Raw genomic sequence first — 27,529 nt, forward strand, 5'->3', positions numbered from 1 at the left:
GTATCTGGATAGATGTTTGCTCGGAATAAATCAGATTATTAGTTTATTTTTCTCTGTATTATATCCTTGTCATTTACTGTTAGCAATGTTCTTGAGCCCAGATAGTTTAGAAATCGGCACAGTGTTGGGTTGTGTAACAATGCATCTGCAAGTTCTCATGAACTTCCTTTTTTTTTCCAACCTAGGAATAACTGAAACTCTTGTTATTCTTTTTTACCTGGACTATAGTGAGAAATTACAATCAATATAAATATAAAAAAATAGTGAATCACTCACCCATACATTGTTCCTGCTGCCATTCCCTCCGCAGGACAAATATTTAATCTAATAAACTTGTCATCTCATTGACATCAATCACTATATGCCTCACAAGACTAAGATGTCACTTTTTACCTAATGAATTCTGCATGATTTATACCGGGCACATTAGAATAACTTGGTATAGAAACATCACAAGGAACTTTGTAAGGATTCAGTATTTTAGTGGAAGGCTGTCATGTAACTCGAAGTGGACAACCCAAGTTCTGCTACATAGAGCATGTTATCAGTAGGTATGGTGTACCTCAGACCTAAGACTACCAAATTCTTCAAATTTAAAGTAGTTTACATTTTTAGTAACTGTTCTTTTTTACAGTATGTGGACCAAACCATACTTGACAGGCAAGCTTCAGGCATGCCTAGAATAAACCATGGGCTTTCAACCAGAGTTAGGACCTAAAAGGTTCAGGGTTATTTCATTTTTTAGGCTTGTTAACAATTGTTTTTATTACAGGAGCACTGAATGTCTATAAACAATTCATATGATATATAAAAAAGATATTTAACTAAACCCAATTTATTCTCCCTTGTCTTTGTTTCATTGCGGGTTCTGCCACTTTTCTCTCTTTTCTTGCTTGTTCTGATCTTCGGCCATCTTGATTTGGCCAGGCCAGGATGAAGTAACTCCCAGCAATTGCAGGGGAAGCCGGAATGTGCCAGGTAGGCCAGTAATGAGCAGCTCAGTGATTTTGATAGATGAAGAGAATGATCTGGCACGTAAGAATGCTTATTGCAGAAGAGCCACTGCTTGTCCCTTTTTGCAATAAAGCCCTGCATGGTTGCAAACTTTTAAAGTGGATATTTAGTTCTGCTTTAGGATATAAGTAAAGTATATCTTGTTAGGTGGATTACTAGTGTCGCTAAAATGACAGTAAGGGTAGATCTAAAATTTTGCATTGCCACCAATCCAGAAAAACGGTAAATTTTCTAATGTGGGCACCTGTTCCTAGGACAGCTGTCAAGTGGGAATTTTCTTTTCATTGGAAAAAATTTTCTCTTACTTCCTGTTAAGCCTGTAGGATGGGAAGTGGAAGGGAATTTCTCAAATGAGACACATATTGGCAAAAATACTGACACCCCTACTCTATCTAAATTACAGAAATGGCAAAGTTTTTGCTTTTTATTATACTTCAATGGCCTAAGAGGTGAACAATAATTTAAACATCCCAATATTCATGTATGGTTTCTTCTTCTACTTTGCACATTACTGCTTGCAAAACCCCCCAAAACAAACTGGCATTCTTGGATTCTTTATATACCTGAATCCCTCATTTGGGTGGTGCTGTGCTAGTACAAGATCTGCCCCACCTATAGAAAAGCCCCAGGGTTTGCCTGGATTAGAATATGTCCTGCAAAGCCATGGTTACATTTTTAGCTGCATCCAGAGTTCTTTTTTAAATGCTCCAAGTTTTAGGTAATCTGACTAATTAGCCTGTTTCTTTATCCTTCCTGTAGCTTTTGAGTCATGAAACACACTGTCAGCCATTATGTCTTTACAGATAAACATTTGAGGTCTATTTTAAACTAATTATTTCCCTGTCTGTAATTCAACATTATGAAACCCTTTTCACGTTCCTGTTTGCAAGCTACCTGGCTGTCTGCCCTTTCTTCTCTCTTTGTCATTTCATTTCGGTTTGGCAATCACTAAAAAGTCTATTGCTTCATTACTGATAACTGGTATAGTGACTGCATTGTAAAGATGATTAGTAGTAATTCCCCCCTAGACATGCCAAAGAGAAAATGTCAGGCCCTTACATACAGTCATTCTCATGTGGTCCCTATGCTGGGAACAGGGTGGTCTTCATTGACATGATATCATTGGGGTCCAGTGTGATCACTGCTGTTAGTTGGTGTACCCCTCCAATTTAGGCTGTATATACACACCTTGATAAAAGCCCACAATGATAAAAACCACCAGCAGCGTCAATCCAGATTGCAAAAATGAACACTTCAAGGAAAGAAAACTAAAATATATATATATATATATATATATATATATTTATTTATATATATTTATTTATATATATATAAATTACTTATGTACGACCATGTGCTTCTTGCTCTTTATTAGATCCTAATGTGACGTTGTATCTTCTTTAAATATCTTTCCTGCAGGTATGACTGGATCACTATTATTAATTACCCACTGATACATGAATGAGAAATCTATTTCATAGTTGGAAAGTTTGATGTTTGCAGAAGAGATTTATTCAAGTGGGAACGCACACTCTCCTTCCATGCCATTATTTGTGGTTTCTGGTTTTTCTAAGTCCTTAGAGGGAACTGTATGTCTGTTAGTTCCTATAAATGCTCAGCCCTGTGAAGCAGTGTGTAAGTGATAAGGCTTATCTTCTACAACAGACTATACTCCTCCCTGCTGGCTCTGTGTTCATGGGTTATCATGCTCCAGTTAAAGCTGAGTTCTATTGCTATATTATTACCCTAACTAACTTTGTAATATGGTGCCGTATACTTGCAATATGGGCAGTGATGAAGTCCCCGTGTTTTATGAAGCATATTGCACACATTTTTTTTATGGAGCTATTATCTTGTAGTTTTATCAGTTTGTACAGTAAATTCGGTTTCTGCTTCACAACAGCTGGCTGTTGACCTGCTCATGTCTGGCACCACCCAGGTTCAGAGTGACATCACTATGTAAAGCAAACCAGGCTAGTCCACCTTAATGTTATTTCAAGGAAGCTGTGCATACACCTTGCTGTGCCTTGGCTGCTGCTGTCAGTGCTCTCCACGGCTTGACAGTGATGTGATCGGAGATGGATTTTTTAAAAAGGGTTGTACCCTCATCTGTGTCTAGTGAGGTGGTACTGGATGTAGGGAGTACCTTGCGGGAAAGTTCACCCAAACTCTTGAAGATGAGACGAGTGAGCCTGCTATCCTTAGGACAAACCATAGATGAAGATCATGAAACTCGCTTCCAAGGCCAAATGGTGTACAAATACAAAAGGCGGCCTCTAGGTATGGTAGGTCTAGGTATGGCATTGCACTTTAGACTTATGACTTTGAAAATGATCTGGTAATGTTTTTTTTTTTTATCTTATCCCTGCACTGTTTTGTGGTAGTAAGAAATGTGCAATACATAGTTCTAGTTGGCTCTGGACATGTGAATACTAAAGTATAGATTACTTTTTGTTGCAGCAAGGTGCCATCATGATTATTTCCAAGGCCTTGTACTTACAAATATTTCTGATGCATCTTGGCACCTCAGTGGGAGTAGATCTTCTAAGCTGCATGTCTTCATACAAACTAAATCTCACTAAACGTCTCAACATATAAATGCAAACTTCACTGCCAGTCTTCTTTGATGTTGTAACCTTCATTGCTATGTGTAGCTTCCATGGTTAGTAGATGACAAGGGGCCAGAGCAGCAGTGTGTCCTTTCCATACTGGAACTGGTTGTGTGTCTGTGAAACCCTGTTAGGCCAGTTTAGCTGTGCATTGAAGGCTCACGTGTGAATATTTAAAGCCAACATTTGTATTTTTTCAATTTTTTTAAAAAGTGGTAAAAATTAGTACTATTATGTAAAAAATGCCTATAGTTGTTATTATTATTATTATTATTATTATTATTAAACAGTATTTATATAGCGCCAACATATTAGGCAGCGCTGTACAATAAATAGTGGTTGACAAATGACAGACGAATATAGACAGGCGAGGACCCTGCCCAGAAGAACTTATACCGCAAGTGTTTGTTATTAGGTGCAGTGCATAAAGCTTATTAGTGAACCATTGGAACTGTAAAGAATACAAAAGAATTAAAGCCCAATATCCAACAAGATTACAGGTCTTAAAGTGGAACTTTTTCCCCTCGTTTTGCATATAGTTGGAACGTGTGAGGACACCTGTTCTTTTTCTTTACTTGCTCATTTTAATGCACTTAATTGCATGGTTAAAAAGCACAGAAAGCACCAACACAAAACTTTATAAATGTAAATTAGATCTCCCTACCTATGTGTAATAATAATAATAAAAAAAGCATCTTTAGTATTTTAACAATCACAGTGTGCATGGATGCAAAGACAGTGCATAGAAAAATTATTGTAAGCCAAGGAAGGATTAGTTAAATGTATAGTGTGCTAATCCCCCCAAAAAAGTACCTAAGTTTTAGCTGAAATGTAATAATAAATGTAAAAAAAAGCATTAAAAACAGAAGCAATTAAAGCACACAGCAAAAATGAATACAAAACACATGTAGCTAGTAATTGTGAAATACGCTAGATAGAGTAAAATTGCAGGACAAACACATTGTTACTTTTAACAATAAGCTGTTGCAGAATACTATGTAAATGTAGTATACATATATATGTTTTTCACAATCTTGTGTTTGCATTTCGTGCAGTTTGGCTCTGTACTGAAATCCTGTTATTCGGTCAGTAGCTGTCCATTTAAATCTAAATGTATACAGCAATTGCGTGCAGGATTGGGAGAGGAGCTGAACTTCGAGCTGCTTGCATGTTAAACAAGTGAGGAAAAGTACACCTTTTGTAAGCTCATCAATCAGTTGTTCTTAAACATGGGCGGGAAGTGTTTGCTTTAGGTGGCTTCTCAGATTGAAAATTAAGAGGACATCTACAGTTGTGAGATAAGCAAAACTTGATGCCACAAAAAAAAGTCTTTAGTGTGATATGCTATAGCTTGCTTTGTCTTGATGTATTTATGTGAAAATCCCAAGAAAATATACTATGATTATTATATTATGCTTACTGATTTAGATATGATTAGCTCCCATAATGTTATACAGATATATTGATCCATGCACTGTGCATGTGTTTGTAGTAATTATGGGAAGATTGTTCTTTCATCCGACTTTACCTAAAGTTGAACTCTAGGCTAAAGTTCTTTTTTTTTTAAAACTAATCTTTCTCCTCCCCAACTACAGTCTATTAATTATTGTAATATGTTTAAATCATAAAGCAGTTAGTAAAAATCTAAACATTTATTATCTGTGATGTCATAACTCCTAGACAGTTTCTTTGGAAAATCTGAGACAGAGAGGGAATTGGTAAGCTAGAAGAAATAGATCTGTGAACCGTGACAGGGGAGTTCTGTTCTCCTCAGTCACCAACCCTGTAGCTAGAGACAGGATTTCGGTAAGAAGAGTTAAAAAGAGTGTTGTCCTAAAAAAAAAGTTAAATTATAACTGCGTAATGATTTCCCTTTATACACACAGGATTTATTCTAGAATAGGTAATATTCCTGTCTAGTATATTCAAGGTTGAGTCTGTCTATCCATTTTTTAAAGGTTGTAAATGTTATCCTAGCTGAATCATTCTTAATATGGTAGAGTAACAGCTATCATCATTTTTATTTTTATTTTACATAATGAAATTATTATAATGATAATTTTTCCTGTCCTGCTTATATTGGTAGGACAGGGCCTGGAAAAACAGGAGAAAGGTGTACTATAAAAAATAGGATGATAAATACTAAAATAGAAGTGCAGATGGTTATATATTACTAAAACCTATTGCATCTTAAACATTCTTGCCCAATCCTAAACCCATGACCACAGAGGCAGTAGCACCAAATACTACAAATTAACTAAACTACTACTACTATAAACTACTATAATAATAGATATATAATATATATCTGTCATACAAGATTCAGGCTGGTGTCATCAATATTCCTGCACCACACATGACACTGAGATGAAATGATTGATAGAACTAAGAGCAACGAGCTAAAAGTGATGGGCCGTGGACAGCACAGATCAGAGGGAGGGGGCTTGTAGTCCATTAGACACTGAATGAGGTGAACATGGGATTACTGATGAATCTTCTAATACATCTAGTGTAAAAGATGAAGTGTGCACAGAAATTGGACTGTTTCATTACATAACATGAAAAGATTATCCGGAATTAAAGAGAAAAAAAGAAAAGTTTAGGCAAGCTTAAACTTATTGACTAACTAAACTTATCCACACCCTGTATTTCTGTAACCTGATGTGTGAAAATCACCCCTCCTTGCTCACCTTGCAGCGGTTTTGGGCGTCCTTGGCTGTCATCCCAATTTAAATTTGGGTGCTCAAACAAATAGCCTATGTGTGTATGTTTCAGGGTTGGAGATTGGCTGCCCTCCAAGGAGAGTAATTGTTATTTCTTGTTTAGAGGCTGCTTACTTTTTGTGAATGGCTGTTTGAAATGAATCATGTTTTCCTTAACACCTTTCTACCCTAGTTTTCTTTCATTTATGTAATCATTAAAAAAATACAAAAACACAATAAACAAACAGTCCATACATTTATTTCATAGACGTAGACACGTTTTAGTTGACATCAGAGGGTCCTGGACAGAAGGCTTATTGTGATGCTTGTATACAAGCCGCATGGAAATTTTGTTTTTCTGCATTGTCTTTTGTTCTTGTCAAGCGTTTGTGACTTGTGATTGGGCAATGGATCTATTATTATTGTTTGTGTTCTGTATTCCTTGTTTGCATACTGCCAAGGCCTGTGATTGGCCAGTTAGGAATTAACGTGTTATGTTTCAGTGGGTGTCCATGAACCACAGTTGTTTTTTTTTTTTTTTTTTTTTTTTTTTATCTCCCACGACTGCATGTTTTTTTTTGTATGCATTGTGCTACAAAAAGGGCCAGGTTGTAATATTTTGTGATTTGTGCGCTTTGGGCCTATTAGAAGTATATGAAAGCACCCCCCCCCCTCCAAAACACATGAGTCAACTCACATTCCTACATGCATATCAATGGGGCCATATGTGAGTGAACACAAAAAGCCTCCAGTGGGGGTGATTGGGTTTTCCTGCCCTGCATGACAAGCAGGGGTATACAGATTGCCAAAAAGAACCGGTGCATTTGGACTAAAATGTACAAAGGTTGTCAGATACTGGAAGTTGTTGCTGGCTGAAAGTAGCATATAAGACATTCACTACAGATAACCTCAGAACAGTAATACTGGATAGAAATCAATCCTTTTTCAGACAATTTACTTACTTCCCATTGTGATTGCTGAAATAAACCCCGCTGGAAATAATGACCACATTTATGTCTTTCATTTCCAAGTTGCCCATCCTGTCGATTTTATATTAGTCAATGTGGAGGAATACTATGAGCAGCTTTTAGACAAGCACAAGGCACTGCTGGTTAGATGAATGATCTGTAAAATCATGCGGTGATGGCAGTGTTCATGTTTGCAAGATGGTTTTGTTGGTGTTGGTGTTATTTTTTGTGTGTCACTTTTTTTTTTTTTTGAAAGAGATAAAATTTTCCATTTAAAATTTTCATGGATATGAGGTCACAGCCATGGCCAAATTAAACGATTTTATCGCTATGGGGGGCTTCAAACCCTTCCGGGCCAGCTGACTCTCAGGGAGGGTACATGTTTAGAAGACCTCTAAAAGTCTTGATAACAGTAATTTTTCCTGATAACTTGTTTTGTGTTTATAGCTCCCCACCCTCCCTATTCATTGACTAATTGGAAAGTGAATGGAACAGTCTGCATTTGAAGGAAGTCAGATTATGTACTAACAGTAATTTGTTAGTTTGCTACTTTTGACACTTTTTTGTATAGTGTCTATAGGAATATCAGAGAATCCCTACCAGCATTGTGGAGATGCTCCATAGCTAGAGATGTGTTACATTGTGTACTTTGTGTAAGTAAAATGCTTAGCAGAAGGTACCTAATCCCTTATTATTTAACATAAGCTGTTGTCATTTGCTGGATCTCTATGGTATCCATTGATTTATGAGTAATTGCAGCTCCAGGATGCAGAACATATGTGTCCATATGACCACACATCAGAGAAGACACACAGCCTATACATCATTCAGAGAGTGCATTGTGCATGCCGGGTATCTGCACTGCACACATTATACGCACTGCAGACAGCATGCAGAGATAACATCCAGTGTACATCAGCGAGTGCATTGCACATACACATCCGAATGTAACATTACACATACACAGCCGAGTGTAACATTGCACATACACATCCGAATGTAACATTGCACATACACAGCCGAGTGTAACATTGCACATACACAGCCGAGTGTAACGTTGCACATACACAGCCGAGTGTAACGTTGCACATACACAGCCGAGTGTAACGTTGCACATACACAGCCGAGTGTAACATTGCACATACATTTACAGTGCAGGACATAAACCACACAGAGACCACACAAACACTATTTTAAGTTTTGCAGCTGAGCAGTAGGAAGCACCTTAATATAATTAGAACAGGAGTTTACTGAAAATCTACATTGATATGTTGCTGATGGTTTTATCTAGGTGGCTGCATACCTGATGTGTGCGTTGTTACAAGTGTTCTTGTGTTACTAAACCTGAAATCATGCATATTAAATAAAAATCACTGGATTCAAAGACATTTGTAATTGTGTATGTAAGGCACCAGGAACCGAATTATAAATGTGTAGGTTGTATTTATAATGGACTTGCCATTGCCGTTTTTTTTTCACATTCTTGAACATCTGTAACACCAATATTTTCTGTTACAAAGGCAGATTTTTACTAAATTGTCTTTTCCTTATTTCCCATTGCTGTAGTAGCAGTATTTTGTTTTTTTCCTATATAAATGAAGAGAGAGTTGGATAAAATGTCTCCCTGGGACCACAGGAAATGCTGATCATGATCTCAGAGATACCATCAGCATTTCTGCAATAACCCAAATGCAGAAACAACTTTGGACAACTTTTGACTGCATAATTGTGACAGCAGCCATTAGGCAGTGTAATGGATGTTTCTTTTGCATGCTGTAAATGGCATCTGTTAGTAACATGCGGGATCCTAGCTTTTACTAAGCCTATTATGCTGATGGTGTTTTCTTTTGAGGAGCACTATTGGAGGTAAAATGTCCTGATTCCTAGTTTCCAGGTTTGGCAAGCGGTTTACATAGATGTAAGCACTCCATGTGTATATTCAGACACAGGTACATAAATGGCTCTGGGATCCTGTTGTGTACCTTCATAATCTTTTCTAGATGAAAACAATATATACTGTAGCAGTTCCAGAATGGAAAGAATGCATACACATATTGTACAAGGAAGGCAATCTAAAAACAAACAGTGGCCGGAAAATGAATGCATTTGTTTAAAAGCTGCATCTACAAAAACCTGGATTTTGTTTAAACTGAACAGATCCGTAGATTTAAGGTCTTAATCCCCAAGCAGTTTAAAAATCTGATGTGCAAATGAAAACTCAAAGTGCAGCTGAGCAAAGCTGGTAGTTTTGGTGAGAAATTGTTGACTGCAGCTGATTGTGTGGACAGATGAAGTACGGTACCAGACAGAAGTTTTATAGAGGGTTTAATATGTGTGAGGGAATGTAGGGAACCCAGTATCTGTCATATAAATGTATCACAGATGGAGGCTTATTCCAAATTGGTGTGTAGTATTTATTATACCTTGGGTGGAAATATTATACACTGGCCATATGAGGGCATTAAAGGTAAAAACTATTTGTACTGGCCATTGGAGCCAATACAACATTCTCTTTTTATGTACAATGGTTGCTTTGGTAGTTAAACCTAAAGTGAGAAAACAATGACCACAGTGGTGTGTTCAGGGGGACATAACCTTCTCTGCATGCTTGTCCTTACATGCAGCCCCTGCCAGGGGCTTTGCTGCCCATGTACCCACTGCACACCGTAATGTGGCTTGCCTCCATTTACCCAGTGCCCAATGTGAATAGAAAGCTGAAAGAACAGGTTGATTGCCAGGGCTAAGAAGAACGGCACAGTGGAAGTAATGAGATGCAGGGCAATACTTGCCAGTTTACCGATGACCTGAGAATGTTGGAGTTATTATTTCTTGTCCTGACACTTGCTGGGGGTAATGACTGGGGTAATAGACCTACCATATCCACCACTATGTACACTTATTGTCACATAATGTATTACAGTTCTTTCAGAAAACTTTAATTGTGTGATGCCCAGTAATTGTCATGACTTCTGCCTTGTATTTAAGTGGAACTAAAGTTAAAATTACAAGAAAAGGAAACCATGTAGGTTGTTTATTGCAGAAAGAACAGACAATGTCCCCTTTTCAATAAAATAAACTTACCTACCTGATTGCATTAAAAAAAAAATACTCACCTGTCCTTGCACCTGTCGAACAGGCAGGTAATTATAATGTATTGCTGAAGGGACATTGATTGGTCCCTTGTATATTAATAATAAGGCGTTTTTATATTATCAATTTTTTTTTTGTTGAGTTTGGTACCACTTTATTTCTGTGGATGTTTAGATCACCTTTTACTTATTTATGAGTACATTGTAACTGTTTACAAGGAAATAGGTATGCCTTAGTAAGCTAAAGGTTGCTGCTCATAAAAAAAAAAAAATGTTTTGTTGAGAATGTATATGGCTTTGTTCTGTTCAGTGTAAGTGGGCACAAGGTAATGAAAGGTTTTTTACTGTCTCACTTGCAGTGTTGCAGCGTTTTCAGGGAAAGAAGAAATGTATTCTACCAAGGAGAAATGTATCCATTTGTACTAAGAGCCTAATTTTGAGATGCAGATGCAGCATGGCACCTCATTAAACAGTGAGATAGTATGTGTTCACACTCTAATTGTGTTTTTAAACTTTTTAAATGAATATGAATGTAGGTAAATTGTTGGGTATATTTTCTGTTGTCCTGGAGTTTAAATGGGCTCTAAAGGAGAACCAGGGCCAGACTATGGCAGTGTTCTCCCCAGCCCCTTTTAGCCGGGTGCACCACCTGGCACATTTCAGTAACCACCCGGCTGTTTTTGGGTGGATACTGAACAGTTTGGTCAAAATATGGGGGCTGCCCCCCCACCAAAAATTTCTTCCCACCCAGGCTAAATAAATTACTGGGTTGAGATATTCATCCATGCCACAATACACATACACCACTGTTCTCCCAGGCCTTTTTAGCTGGGCACACCACCCAACACTTTTCGTGAACCACCCGGCTGTTTTTGGGTGGTTGGTGAAGAGTTGGAAAACAAAACAATTGTAGGCTGCCACCTGCCTACAATTTTTTCCCACTCAGCTCAAAAAAATGTCTGGGTTGGCCCACAGTGTGTAAATATGCATGTATATGTGTATATAGTGTATGTCCATGGTGGTACAGTTATGTTCCATTCAGGGGTGGTGCTGAAATGGGGTTGGGGTGCTGTGCACTGAGCTGCGTAAACATAACCTCTGCACCTTTTACATTACATACATATGTCCCCTGCACCTTTTACATTAACCTTTTACATTACATACATATGTCCCTTGCACCTTTTACATTACATACATATGGCCCCTGCACCTTTTACATTACATACATATGTCCCCTGCACTAAAATGCATTATAGTGACAAATGGCTGTAGGCTGCTCATCCCAAACTCCCTAACAAAGTTCTTATTAACTTCTGTGAAAAAGAAAAGTAAGATTTAAAAGCAAAAAAGAACATATTGGTATGGTTAATTAAATATATTCTGATTATCAGATATTCAGTAATTATTTTGTTTTAAAATCCTGAAATATTTATTATGAGCTTCCATTGTTTTTGTAGTAAGTGCCTCATCTTGAGTGATTCCATTCATCTCCCAGCATATCCCTGTAAACAAGATGTGTATTATTTTGCCCCTGAGATTGCCTGTGTTCTGCTCGTTCTCTGGGAACAGGACCTTGGCTGAATCACTCTGTCTGGCATTGCTTTTTATATTACTTTTTAAGTAACGCAGTGGAAAAGAACAGATGGAGGCAAGCACCAACATTGGAATTATAAGTATTAAAATACAAAGCCAGCCCATGTGGAAACATATTGACGCATGCCAGTTCAACATATGCCAAGCAACAGGCTTGTAAAGAGAGATCATTTAACCTTTTGCTGTAATATAATTGTACACAATGTACCCTAAAATGCACAAATTAATTAGGAATAAATTCCCTTTTTCATGTAAATCAGCATGCTTCTGTTTAATAGCAGGGACAAATCATGAGAACACTATGGGCTGAGTAAGGAATGGGTAAAACAGAAAGTCTATGTATACATTAAAAACAATAGGTTGACCTTCTCTTTTTGGATGCACACTTAAATGTGCAGAAGATACACTTTAGTGAAAGCTGCCAATGTTCTTTTTGCAGAAGCATGTTATGGGCCTTTTCTGGCATTAAACAACTACAAAGGTTTGCCAGTTGCTTTATCATATTGCCATTTGTTTGCAGCAGAATTTGCCAACCTGTGCATGTTTTGACAACACTTTAAATATGCATAAACTCTGCTACTTCTCCCAAGTTACATTCCAATGAGACCAACGTAATTGGAATTCCATGGCTCTTACTACCTGGCTCAAAAACTGGGGCTGAGTAAATAGCTGAGCATATCTTGTCCCATTGCCCTAGTAATGTCTCACTTGGACAGAACACTTTGTTTTCCCAGAATCCCATGGGACCTGCTTGTTTACATGATGGCTCAGGGGAAAACATTTGAGAGTACCTCGGTTATCTGCAGGGCAGCCAAACACTCTTGGCTATCTGTCATGTCCAAAAACCACACAGCCTGACTGCCTTAGCACTTACGTGGAGCTCTTACAGGGTGTGTGTTTTCTGATCTTCCCTCTTTTATGACTCTGAAACGCTCTGGTCATATCATTCAGCAAAACATTGGGTTTATATACAAAGATTCCTGCTTCTCCAATGTCCTACATGGTTTAAAGGGAAATAAACTAAGTATGGAGGCTGCCATTGCTCATCCCCCCTTGTTAAAATACCAGTTGACTGGTTATGTTGATCTGGAGAATCCTAGGTTCTGGGCAGGAAAACAAATGCAGGCTGGGTCTTCTGGTCCTAATCTAGCTTTATTTTCTACATGTGTGTTCTATGTTAGTCACCGAGAATGTGTTTAAGCCAAAGACAGCCAGGAAAATGGTTTTTGGAAGAACTCAATAGCAGCACCTTTAGGGGGACTGCCTTTTTAAACAAAACTTGAAAAAAGCGAAAAAAAGAAAATTTCAGTAAATGTTAATAAATCCTTAAGTCCTTATCCTCTAAAATAACATTATCAGTTATGTTGCTTCCACCACCTCTATGTGCTAAATGCTGCATAAACAAAGGAAAGTTTTTTTTTAAAATTTGGTTCTAAAGTGTTTATTTTTTCTTTCCTTTTTTTAGCATTTTCTTTACAGTGAATAGAGGGAAGCAATTTAAGTTGAAAATAATATATTATTTAAGTGGAATTATTGCTTTAATCAAAAACAATGTTGTTTTTGCAGCGTTTTCACATACTTTATCTATTAGCACATGCACAGTGTTTTAGTTTATAATGGAAAGTTGTGGCATTCTTTAGTTGTCTCCTCTTCCTTGTGTGGGGGAAGTATAAAGTATTTACATTGCTATAGACTGGAGGTCTACTATAACAGTACCTTGAGTAATCCTTGCTTCATATATTTGGTATACATCATTTCTTGTTTTGGAAGTGTCCTAAAGGGACAGTTGAAGGGCAGAAACCAACACAAGGATGAATATAGAGTGCTCAGTAATTGTGGATCATAGAAGTCAGAATACAAATAAATAAAAACTGTTATCCATATGATAGTACTCTTTTTGTTACGCTTTTTTTTTTTTTTTTACCAAATCATATATTGATAAAGAAAAGGTTGGGTGTACTTACAGTAGCCCACATGCACAGGAAAGTGATCTATGCATTTTGATGAATACAGCCATGACAGCAGCAAGGAACCACATTTTTCTTTGAGACCATGGGACTAGTTCAGTTTGGTTTTTAGCTGATATGCAAAAAAAAAAAAAAAAAAGATGAAAATAACCTCAAATCATGTAGCATGTCCTAGGTATTAGTAACATTGCCTGTTCAAAAATGTGTCAAAGAGCCAACATCACAGCAGTCCTCAGAAAATCCCAATATTGTCTGTGCACCCACGCTTTTAAATATATCCCTTCCAATCTTTAAATAGTGTTTTCTGGCTGCTGTTATTCTTTCATACACTTGACAATGTGAGGAATTCTGTTCTTGGCAGAAAGCTTTGAGGCATGAAATCCTGTTTGCTACCACGTGGTTTTATCCTCGGTTACACTATGTTACAGACGTGGTTGGCAGATGATGTGAAGTGTCAGCTGGGAGTGAGCAGGTCCAGGGATTAGACTGGTGTTTAGTAGAGTGCACTGTCTGCATTACACTGTCATAATATTTGCCTTTTTAAGTGATAGTTCTGTAGTTTAGTCTTCTCCTCTGCTTCAGGAAATGGCTTTGTCTTTTCTATTATGTGCTAAGAGATTAATGAAAGTTGGTAACTGGGAGGTTCTTTTTGGGGGTGTGTGAGTGTCCTAAAACATCTGTGGGTATGGAAAATTTGTGTACATTTCCAGTGTTCTCACCAGCCCCTTTTAGCTGGGTGCACCACCCGGCACTTTTCAGTAACCCCCCCGGCTGTTTTGGGTGGTTATGAAGAGTTGGGTCACAATACGGGGGCTACCACCCGCCTACGATTTCTTCCCACCCGGCTTAAACAAATGTCTGGTGTGAACATGGATTTCTGTTTGCCTATAACTGAAAAAATATCTAGGCCAATCTGTTATTGGGAATACCGTATTTTTCGCCGTATAAGACGCTCCGGAATATAAGACGCACCCAATTTTAAAGGAGGAAAATCTAGAAAAAAAGATTCTGAAAGATCATTCCCCTTCTGATCACTCATGTGCCATTCATACCCTTATTCCCCTTCTGATCACTCATGTGCCATTCAAATTCCCTTTCTGATCACTCTGTGTCATTCAAACTCCCCTTCTGATCACTCTGTCATTCAAATTCCCCTTCTGATCACTCTGTGCTTTTTTTCTATTGTACGGCAGTTAGGACAGGGAACAGCAGGTGGCGCTGTGCCGGCTTCTTTCGCTTTGCTTTACAGACAGGAGAAAACACGATGCTGGCAGAGGAGAGAAGAGAGACACGCTGCAGCCAGAGACACACGCAGGATCGGGTATCGGGTGAGTATAATATTTTAATTATTTTTTTTAACACATTTGTCGTATAGGACGCACTAACTTTTCCCCCCCAGTTTTGGGGAAGCAAAAGTGCGTCTTATATGGCAAAAAATACGGTAAGTTTTGCTTATGATTTTTTGGCTAATGAATAAAAATAATATAATCTTTTTGCAGTAAACATAAAATATCACATCTGTACCATATATATTTTTTTCACTTGGAGGAAGTGCTTAAGGAAGCTTTGCATCTCTTTAACAAACTGACATATTGCCGTTCTATACCAGACTAAATGTTTTGATTGGACCCTAATAACGGGCTTATAGATTATTACCTGGACCAATTATGGAACTTTTCTCTCTCTCATCTAACTTAAAATGACTCCTCAAGATGTTGAGGGAGAAGACAACGCAGTTCTGGGTCTTCGTATTACAAGTCCTAGCTTGTTCTGTAATGATACATAATAGAGACCTAACAAGCTCTATTTATAAAACAGGGAATCAAACATCCCTTTAAACCAGGGGTTGGCAAACTTTTTGGACCACTAGGCTATTTCAGGAGGTCAAGAAGGCACACTAGGCCAAAAGAAACAAAGTGTCCAAGAAAGGTTTTTTCCACAAGCGAGCGGCCTCAGTCTTCCTCGTTGTAGTCTCTGTACATGTGCGCATGCTTGGCATCGAAATGCCCCTTGAGATTTGACCGCTTGAAAGTGCTGTTGGTGTCGTTGCACACTAAACACGGCTTTGTTGCTGCATTGGATGGAGAATAATTTATCCGTTCATTCGGGGTTGAAGACACGATGTTTGAGGCCAACCTTCCGTAGACTGGTAGCTGCGCGTTGCTTCTGCTCTTACTAGGCATAGTAATTGGGTTTATGGTGCGGAAACTCGATGATATTGTGGAAACTCGCAATAACGCTACAATTCAGTTAGGCCGACTCCAACAATAAATAACAAGGGGGGGCGTTAGGCCAGACTGGAATACTGGCTAGGCTGTATTCGGCCTAATGGCCGGAGTTTGCCTACCTCTGCCTTAAACATTCCCTCATGGCTATAAATTACTGCCATTTAAACACATGGACATGGAAGATTCCCACAAGGGATCAAAAGTGATTGCTTTATCAACATAGAAAACAAATCAAGAAAATGCTGTTATAGGGACAGCTGGGGTAATGCTTGGCTTGGCATATATTGCAATTGAATAAAACAATATTTGTTCAGATTAATAAATACATCAGAGTAGGCACCATTGTGAAGGATTGAGCCAAATCAGTAAGCCAAGAAAGCCATCTGATTAAGACACCACTATTATACCATACCATAGTTTCATACTCCAGCATGACCATTACAAAATAGCTGGCATCTATTTCAAAATGTATTATTTAGTAATCTAGACCATTTATAAGGAATTTTACATCCCCACCTACCAGTACATGTCTGAAGTTACATGTGCTTTTACATGTTTTTCCTGTGCACTTTCCCACTGAGATAAGGGAGAAGGCAGCTTTTGTTACCCCACTACATACAAATGATGTAAATATGATTAAATAGCATGAAGCGCACGTTGAGCTTGTAAGTGTTCATTGTATAAACTGATGTTCTTTATTAGGAAGAAAATACCTTGCAAAGCATTTTGTTCTGGCCAACAATGACTCCTAAGATCGAGTTTGAGTGTTTTTGTGCTTGTCCAGCAGTGAATAAATGAAACACCTTGTATGGTGTTGTGTTGTAATTATAGTCACTTGTACAGTATGCCATGGAACATGTTGGTTCGTTATATGTAATTAAAAAAAAGAATGGAAGTGTTTTCACAAGAGCAGAACATTTAAAGGGCTCAATGCCACTACAGAAAGATTTACATAGTCTCTCTTCTGCAATGTACACTTTCATTGCCTTGTTTTTCCCTCTTTGTTGTAAACTGTGACAGAAACCATATTTCTGGGAGATCTGAACTGGCCATTAGTCTCTTCTTGATTCCCTGAGGAACATGAGGGCATGACTGGATGCTTTTCATGGATATTTTCCTCTTCGTGTAGATCCCATGGGGAGCAGAAGATGGAATTATGGAGTATCTGTGCCATTATTTCAGCACTTAATTGTTGTGCTGTAGACCATTTTACTTTTAGAGCATGATTTACTGTACTCGAGACGTCTCTAGGGGAGAAGAAAAAAACCATAGACCCGGCATGTGCTATAGCTCGCTTGTCATAGTTTGTGTTTCTGAAGTACAGCTAAAGAATTGTATTAGCATGGGTGGGAAACACTGTCAGTCTACTCAATAAGGGATTTAAAACACATTTAATTAGGGAAAGAGTTAGACGTCTTTATTGCTATGTGCCACCTTTGGAAAGATTTGCCCTCACTTCCAGACCAGGTAACAGGTGTCAAACAGAACAAAAGGAAAGTTTTTTCAATCTGGACACAGAAATTCAACATAGGTTCCACTTTTTCTCCAATGTAAATATTTAAAAGTTTTGGCTGGTGCATTGTAATGCAAACATTTAAATATCTGCAAACATTTTTTTTGTAAAAAAACAAGATGTCAGTGGCTGTATTATGTAATAACCTCTTGCATGCATGTGTGTGTTATGTCAATTAAAGGAAGGACATTCTAGACCTAAAATTCAGTAAGCTGGGTGGGAAGAAGCTGGAGGCAGGTGATGAACCCTGTATTGTGACCCAACTTTTCAGTTACCACCCAAAAACAGGTGGGTGGTTACTGAAAAGTGCCGGGTGGTGCGCCCAGCTAAAAGAGCCTGGGGGAACACTGCAAGGATCCCGACATACCCTTGGCATGCTGAGCAATGGCTACAAAGAATAAATGTGAATAAGCACATTGTAAGTGCAGGCCATATTTTGTATTAAAGGTCCTATAATTCTTTTACAACTCAAATATTATTTATATTTTAACAGTTATATAGACTGGGAGTTATTGGTATATGAATCTACAGAGTTCATGCCCATGGTATTTCAACCTAGGACATAATGATTTCTAGTCAACGGCGGTAATCATTTACAGAAGTGTTTCTCAACTAGGGTTCTGTGGAATCCTGGGGTTTTTTCCAGAGGTTTTTAGGGGTTCCTTGAGCAATAAGCTGTTTGTGACCCTCAGTTTACAGACACCAATGATATTTTGGCTATTTTTAGTGGGGCCATTACTCCCAGTGGGCAGCAATGTAAGAGGCATTCTTCCCACTGACCATCATGCCAATGTACTGTGAGCTGTGGATTTAGTAATTGTAGCAGGGGTTATTTGAAGACCTACAAGTTATTTCAAGGGTTTTCCCATGTTGAAAAGGTCGAGAAAGGCTGCATTAAGGTTTATGCAGTTACCAGTCCATGTATCTGCACAGTTTTGTATGGGCTGTTTTGTTAAAATGTTCTTTCCTGAAAGTTTTTTTTATTTCTTTTATGAAAGTTTAAAGTAAACAGAGTTGATATTGGTTGTACATGTCCATATTGGGGTTCTTGTACACTAAAGTTCCATCAGACTTTGGGATGTTATATTGAAATTGTTTCATATGAAGCATTTTATTGCCGCAACATCTAGTAAAGGATTCTGGAATGATCCCATTTTCGGTGTTAAAGATTCTATTAAAATATCAGGTCATAGATAATATACAGTTTTGGGTCAGATTTGTATGAACACGCTCTAAAGAATGTCACATTCAGCTGTTTGTGGTGGTTCATAACCTATGATCTGGATACTGGTTTATTACAGACTGCATTCTGAGCAATGATGATGATGTGCAAAGTGTGGTAACCAATGGTTTTCTAATAAAAATATTTCTCATTAGCTTTTATAGACAAGTCATATTCACTGGTATGGAATGCATTTCTTCTATTCAGTTTTCAGGTCACCTTTCTTAATAACTAAGCACTGTCTGTGTTCTGAGTAATTGAATGTTGTAGTTCGTTGTCATCTTTTTAGAAAATGTACGCTTGGCGGTAATTAGGGAAAGTTTGCTGTCTGCTTCTGCTCTTTTTGCTTTTCTAAGTTGCCTTGTATAGAATGTGTAGTGGGAGAAGAACATGAGTACAAGGATCATTGTTGTAGCACAGGACAGTTGTCTGACAGCAGCTGGTAATGAAGCAGTAACAGCCATGATGTTCAGCTGCAGCTTCAGAGATCATTTTATTAAATGTCTGAGCATTCATCCCATCGCCTCTTAATCACTGAGTATGGTATATAGACTCTGCTTGCCTTGAAACTGAGATATTGAAGACAATGGCTCTGATTTATTAATGCTATCCAAGGCTGCAGAGGATACACATTTATCAGTGAACCTGGGTGGTTCAGCAAACCTGGAATGGATCTGGTCCAGGATTCAAAATATTTGCTAGCAAGTAGCAAATGACTTTTAGGAAATCCTTTACAGGTTTGCTGGATCACCCAGATTATTATTATTATTATTATTACACAGTGTTTATATAGGGCCATCATATTACGCAGCACTGTACAAAGTCCATAGTCGTGTCACTAACTGTCCCTCAAAGGGGCTCACAATCTAATGGTTATGCAAGCTTTTAATTTTTTTTCGCTAATCAATATTAGTTGATTTTGCTCCGCTGCTAGATATGTATTTTGGTAAATATGATTATTTCATGTCCTCATTTTGTTTTCAGGAGCTTTGATTGACATTAGGCAGTTGCTCACTTGCCAAGTCCAGAGACAAGTAAGCCAGTCATGTATAGGTCATTTGACACACAGCTGGTCAATAGTAGCCGTGGAATACTATGACTTATTGTCCTGCTGTCGGCTGTTTACAGGCATCGTGGAATCTGAGTGCTTTCTTGGCATGGTGACGGGGTGTAGCAGCTCACAAATGATGAACACCCATAACCCAAACACTACCCTGGGAATATTCGGTACCTGCAATTTCTGGCAGCCTAGTAGGGTATTATTATTATTATTAATAATAATAAATAATAATAATAATATTATCATCCAGTATTTATATAGTGCTGACATATTACGCAGCGCTGTACAAAGTTTATAGTCATGTAAAGCTGTCCCTCAGAGGGGGTCACAATCTTATGACCCTACCATAGTCATAGTCAATTTTGGGGGTAAGCCAGTTAACCTAACTGCATGTTTTTGGAATGTTAGTCTATGCCCAGAGGTGGGCAGCATCATATTAAGATATTAAGTGAAGTAGTCTTGACATACTAATGTGCCGTTGCATTTCCATGTTTGCCTAGAATAAAAAAAACTTTCATTTTATATTGCATGATAGTTCAGCAAATGGCCACACCAATACTACTTTACCTCTGTACCTTATTTTGATGATATTTTGTGTTTTCTTTAAATGCTCCAGTTCCCCCAGTCTTTTAATTTTGGATATTCTTATGGCAACATGTGTAACCTACTAAATGACCATACAGAGTTTTTTTTATAGGAAGTGTCTGATCTATCCAATCAGATGACATTTTATTCTGTGGCCTGTTATTTGGAACGTCTCTACTTTTTTGGCTTTAGTTTCCTGGATAATTTAGATCCTAAAGTTTGGAAATCTGTGCAATATAAGCAGCATATCTTAAGTAACATTTTTTTTTTCTCTTTAACATGCAGTAAAGGCTTTCCATATTTCTGATGTATAAGCATGTAACCAAGGATGCTATTAAGTGTATTTGTGCGCAGTAAATATGTGTTGTAAAGTGGGCAGAATTGATTTGCTGTGTAGTGAACACAACCTTGAACAATCCCATCTCTCTTATCATGCTCCTGAGTAGGAGCTTAGACATCAAAGACATTCATGGGAAGCTGAAACAGACACTTTTGCATGGAGCTGAGCAATATCTAAGAGCTACCGATAGAAAGTCGTGGAGCCAGAGCTCTTCATGACATCACCCTCCCCTTCCATTAGCCAGAAGCAGCAGCAGCAGCATCTCAAGTGCATTAGGCAGGCAGGCTGCTGCCAGTGACAGGGTGTGTGGAGCCTGGAAAGAATGCCACAGGAAGGACTTCTGCAAGAGAATAGCACACAAGTGACCAGCAGCTGCTGCTATGAATGACACATGAGCCCAGGCTGTGACAGAAACAAGTTCACTCCCTGAGTGGATCCAAGAGCCGAGGAGATTGCTTGTGGGCTTCCTGCTCCTTTCTCTCTCTCCATGTCTGTTTACTAACAAGTCTGCAGCCAAGTTAAATCATGCTGTGGGCCCTTTCCATAAGGTGACATGGTGTTTCCACTGCAGAAGAGGTGAATATGTCCTTGAGACCTTCCTGACAGCAAACTTGAGGCTTTTTTTTTTCCTCTTGTTTCCACGACCTCCCCCCTCTTTCTATCCAGTCCTTCTGCATTGAACAGCAATTTTCCCATCTCCGTGCGTCACCGAGAGACTACTGCATGGTAATGAAGCAGCGACACGGGAGGCCAGGACTTCTATGCCTTTGAGAAACACTTTGACAAAGCTGAACACCCCAACTACAGGGTAACCACAGTCGCCACAGGCATGATGTTAAGCCTACAGGATTCAGTGTTTTTTGAGATTAGCATAAAGTCCCTGCTGAAGTCCTGGAGCAGTAGCTGTAAGTAGAAGCTCACATGTATTTTTGCATCATTGTGCTGTATTGTATGCTGGCTGTGTTTGCATAAGCTATAATCTTGTGAAATTCTTTAGCTGGAAGCAGAAAGCAACAATTCTTATGCCAAGTGAGCCTTGTTACAAATATAGCAGAATTCTTGTTTCCGTGCTAAGCTGCTCTCTGCTTCAGACAAGCCTCCGTCTTTACTCATATGAATGTAACATACTTTTGCCAGCACGAAATGTTCTTGTAGAACAAAATCCCTTGCCCATGCCTACCGGTGATCGCCCATTAATAATACAGAGGTCTTACTTCCTTCTGATCTGACTTGTTTTTTTACAAATTGCTGCACTGCTGTATGTAGTGTCAAGTGTGGGATGAAACCTACACCATTAATTCCAATCTAAGATATGTTTTAATAGCATCACTTATCAATTCCTAGCTGTCCGAATATGTCCGGCCTCATCTATCATGTTCAATAAAATATATTGCGGCTGCTTTTCTCTTTTTGTTGGTTCTGATTGGTGTTTCGATTCATGCATATATGAAAGGTTGCAGATTAGATGAACATGCACAAAGCATATAATTTCTTTTGCAAGTTAGCAATGTCTGATAAAATTTAGTGTGAGTAATAATAATGATCTGAGGAACAGAGGAGTTTATTTACTATGCTAATAGTGGGCCCAGCTCCTTCATCTAGGGAAATGCAGGCCAGGCAGTAAACTTTGTGTAACCTGAGTTACCCGTCATCAACTTTTCATCAATATGATTTTAGCAAGCTTGAACTTGGTCCATTACTTACCCCTCCATGCCCTGCGTTGCTAAATGAACTGACAGGCAAATTTGGGGTTGTCATTTTATTATATACTCAAACTTTTAGCAAGTGGAAAATTACTCCTCAGGGGAGCTTGAAGTCAGCTGAATTTACACCATTTGTGTTAGTGATTCAGTCCTCGCAGCACAAAAAAAGCCCTACGTTAGACCTGGCTTTACAGGGTTGCTTAGCCAACAATATGGACTGCTGTGCTGGCCAACATTTGATTGCAGCGGAGTATTTTTCCTTTCACTAATAACAATGAGGTGACATTCATACGGCCTATATAAGGGATGATGCCATGATGCAGTATTTTTGTGTCTGTTTTAGATTGTCGGGAAACAGTACATCATCAAAAAACTGTCACCTAGCGGAATTTAGGAGTTCAGAACAGCAGAAATTTTTAATTTATTGTCCATATTCAGCAATAAGGTCAACACCGACATTTTCCAGTACAGGTTTAAATCTTTCTATTGTTACATCAGATGTTTCAGTAAATGAGGTCCAATGGGTTTCAGGTTAGTTTATGTGCTTTGCTTTTTACAGGCAATTTCCCCTAAAGTGTCCCTATCATCAGAAAAAAAACTGACGTCTGTCTACATAGATACAATGTTTAGAGAATTTATTTTTTTTGTCAGTGATTTTTTTGACACTTCAGCCATACCTGCCCCTCGTCCTCCTACCTCCTGGCCCACCAGAGTGGTCAAGTGTTGCAGCTTTAAGTGTTCAGCGTTGGGGTCAATACAGCTCCTACTACCTAAAGCCTTAAATACCCTCAAGGGCCATATTACAGGGGTAATATATTCATCAGCGCCAGGATCACAATGAGAATTCACACAACTTTGTATGAAATCACTGCTTTGCTAATCAGTCCATCAACATAGCTGCTCAACCAACGAGGAAGATATTTTACAGAGGCTATGGAGCACTCTTCCCCTTGGCCAAAATGTGTCCGAGAAAGATGAGAACTACAGGGCTATTACTGACCAAAGGTTACAGCAAGGGTAGCATTAGTAATTGATCATTTCAAACATCCTTAATATATAAGCAGCTTGAAAAGTGTTTCTTGATGACAGCGTCCTTTAAAAATATTTTTGAGTAGTGCAGTGTTCTCCCCAGTCCCTTTTAGCCGGGTGCACTGCCCGGGACTTTTTAGTAACCACCCGGCTGTTTTTGGGTGGTTACTGAAGATTTGGGTCAGAATACAGGGGCTGCCACCCACCTACAATTGCTTCCCACCCAGCTTAAAAGAAATCTGGGTTGAACACTGTAGTGAGACCTACAAAATGTTAAAGTGAAGTCAATAATTAGTTGTGAACTAATGCACAATAGCACAATAATGATGTGAACACAAACAGTAGTAGGCGTTATGTTCAGTACTTGTATAGAGTATTGTCTGCACCTCAAACACCAATCCAATTCAAATCTGCCTTGTAAAATGATATTTGATTATGAAATTTGAATGGTGCCAGTGAGTCAGTAGAGATAATTTGTAGTACTGTTTTTTGAGCCCAATGTGCCTGTAAAACGTAAAAAATTCTACTACGCTGTTTACATTTAAATGACAACTTCCTATCTGTTACAAGTGTTACAAATAGAGCCATCCTCCCAGTTGGGTAATACTACCCGATTTATGGGATGAATGAATATACCATTACAGAGCATGCTATGGGAGAGGAGGTAGAATCCATCTGTTCTGAAAGCTGTGTATACATTACAAAGGAATCTGATTTCAAGGAAGGCACATTGAATGGGACATTAATTTTAAAATTAAAAGAAAAAAAACTTTATGTTTCTCTTTAAACTTCAGTGGAGTAGAATAAGAGCGCTGGGCCTTGATGTGGAGTATAAATCAGAGCCTCAGCATTTCCCCTCTTTCTTAGCTAACATAAGTATTCATCCCTTAGCACCACATTATTCTGCTTCCATCATAGCTTTCCTACAGCTAACACAATATATTTCTTCCATCCTAGGTGCCTTACAGCAATCACAATATACTGCTTTCATCATAGGTGCCCTATAGCTATCACAATATACCGCTTTCATCATAGGTGCCCTATAGCTATCACAATATATTGCTTCCATCATAGATGCCTTATAGCTATCACATTATACTGCTTTCATCATAGGTGCCTTACAGCTATTACAATATACTGCTTCCATCATAGGTGCCTTACAGCTATCACAATATATTGCTTCCATCAAGGTGCCTTACAGCTATCACAATATACTGCTTCCATCATAGGTGCCTTACAGCTATCACAATATACTGCTTCCAGCTTATTTATCAAATCAGGTGGAAGTACCAAAACTGCATCCATTCTGACATCTCAGAACATCTATGAGCATTTTAGTTTATTTTTGCTTCTGTTCTTTTGATATTGTTTGATGATTTGTAAGCTGTATTGTAAGGTCAAAGGTTATAGGTTTTATTAATATTCCAAATGTTAAAGTTTCAGCATATTATGAAATATGATGGCATAATGCAAACAGAATTTTCAAGCATGCAGCTAAGTAACCCATGCCAACAAAGCAGAACAATGTTAATGGGACAATATGTTATAATAATATGTTTGGTTTACTAAACTGAAATGGGCATTTATAATAATGATTTCCCAACACAAGAATGGCCATAACTCAAATAATGTAACATAATAAACTCAGTTCTCAGCACATTGGTGATATTAGACCATTTATTTAACATCGGTAAAAGTCCCAAAGATCCTTTCAAGATATATCTACGTATTGAATGATCCAGCTACATATATTGTCTCCGCTGGCATGTAAATACATGACTGTAAACTATCTACTGCACTGTGTAATATGCTGGCGATATATAAATGCAGGACTATATAATAGCAAGAAATGTATCAGGAGTTTGCTTTTGGCAATTGGCAGGTTGCAATTACATTAGATGATGGGATAGAAAAGTGCTAGACATAAGGTGCGTACACACTTCCAATTTTTATCGTTCCAATCGAACGACGAACGATCGATTGGGCAAAAAATCGTTCGTAAAAAAGTATGTGTGTGTGTGTGTGTGTGTGTGTATGTATATATATATATATATGTATGTGTATATATATATATATATATATATATTTAATATTTTTTTTTTTTTTTTAATGTAATACAATACAAATACAAAAATTTCTATCACACACCACACACACACTGTCCCACCCAGTGATAGAAATAGTCATAGTGAATAGTTCACTGTATTTGTATACATTTTTAAAATTCAAATCCCCTCTTATCTCTGGGTTTGGTATTACTAATGACACCTAACATATAGGTATTGTGGACTTGCTTGTTATGTTCAGTACTTTTTTTGTATTACTCTTCCTACAACAAGGCTCTCCATGTGTTGGCCTCTATTCAGATGTGTTTGTGTAGCTGTAATAAGTAAATGGGACTGGAATGACTTCTGCAGTACTGGATTCCTTCTTGTTTTGTCATCAAAAAGTTTCAAGAGTTTCTTTGTAAATGTGTGTTGTGCTGGTAAAATGGTCTTTATTGGTTCTGTTAGTTATGTATACAAATGTAACAGAAAGCAGGGGATGTAGCAGGTTAAAAGAGTTTTGTTTGAATGCATTAGCAGGAAGCGATTACATTTTGAGATAACCAGTCCTGAAACTGAATATTGAATATAGTTAAATATTGTTTCTATATTGACATTTTGTCAACGCTAGAAAAGAATATTTCATGCAGGATATTTCTGCAAAGCTGCTGTCCTAATTTTGTCCTTTATGGCATTGTCTCCCCATTGCTTGCTATACATGTTTGGCTTTCATCATGTTAGCTCCTATTGGATGTATGGGGCCAGAGCCAAGCATTGGGAAGATCCACCAAAGACAGTACCTGGACGCTTGGTTAGTAGTTCACTTTTCATGTCAGTTATGTCATGGAACTAACGGGTTTAATGGGTTCTCTCCTATGTTTATCAGATGCTAAAATTCTGTCTATGGTTGTTCCTTTACAGACACTTCTTTCTTTCTTTTTTTTTTTTTTTTTTTTCCAATTACATTGACCTCTTGCAAGCTTCATGGCTTGGCAATAAAGTAGTAGTTTTTGACATGTGCAATATATAATCTTAAACAATAAACAATGACACAGGAGGAGGAGAAGAGCCTGCCCCAAAGAGCTTACAATCTAGGATGTATTATAGTCATGCTAAAGGCACCTTTACCAGACATGCTTGGTCAAGGGCCTACCCCCAGCCTGCTAATATGGACACTCCAATTTCCAATCCAATGTGCCCTCATCGTTTTAGGATAATAAATTCGTATTAACTTTAGCTTAGAAAGAGTGCTGACAAATGTGGACCTTTTCTCCATCATGCAGCTTTATTATTGATGGAGCATGATGCCTCACCTGAAAGAGACTCTGTCACCAACCTAAGCATGCAAATGTTACTTGTTACATGATTAAAATACATCCAATGCATATATGATTCTATTGTTTTGTTGATATGAATGGTCTGGAGACAAGACTATTTATACATAGACTTTGCAGCAAGTCCTTCTAAAGTGATGTTTCTCTCTACAGCAACATTAGTTAAGTCTTAGGAATTTCAAGTGGAATATAGGTTTGTCTAAAGTTGCCCTACATGTTTACAGTTTGATTGTGCAAGCTCGGCTACGTTCATGAACAACTATACGATGGAGGACCTACCTGAAATATCCTTTCTATTTACATATAAAGAAAACTCCCTCATACTACATGATTCTTAGGAATTCTAAAAGAGTGTGCAGTTGGATTGTCATATTTCTAGTTGAAAAAATACATTCAAAGGTGAAATTCTTTGTAGACAAATGTTGCCAAAATAAACTCATACCCTAACCTGACATTTTTGTCCTTGGTCGAAAGTTTTACCTAATTTATAGAAGAGAAACTGTTACTGTTTCACACATTTTGACAAAG

At 38.0% G+C, this 27,529-nt stretch overlaps 1 protein-coding gene across 1 annotated transcript in view; it reads left to right on the forward strand.

Annotated features, from left to right (window-relative positions):
• The first annotated feature begins 3,022 nt into the window (after positions 1-3,022).
• The window catches only part of FRYL (FRY like transcription coactivator), a 134,666-nt gene continuing 110,159 nt past the window's right edge, over positions 3,023-27,529 (forward strand). Inside the window, exon 1 of the mRNA XM_072406862.1 lies at positions 3,023-3,309. Within this exon, the coding sequence (XP_072262963.1) occupies positions 3,093-3,309 (217 nt within the window). The 5' untranslated portion in view covers positions 3,023-3,092. The remainder of the gene's footprint in view (positions 3,310-27,529) is intronic.

The sequence above is a fragment of the Pyxicephalus adspersus genome, chromosome 3, assembly GCF_032062135.1.
Source record: "Pyxicephalus adspersus chromosome 3, UCB_Pads_2.0, whole genome shotgun sequence".
In the NCBI taxonomy this organism is placed as follows: domain Eukaryota; kingdom Metazoa; phylum Chordata; class Amphibia; order Anura; family Pyxicephalidae; genus Pyxicephalus; species Pyxicephalus adspersus.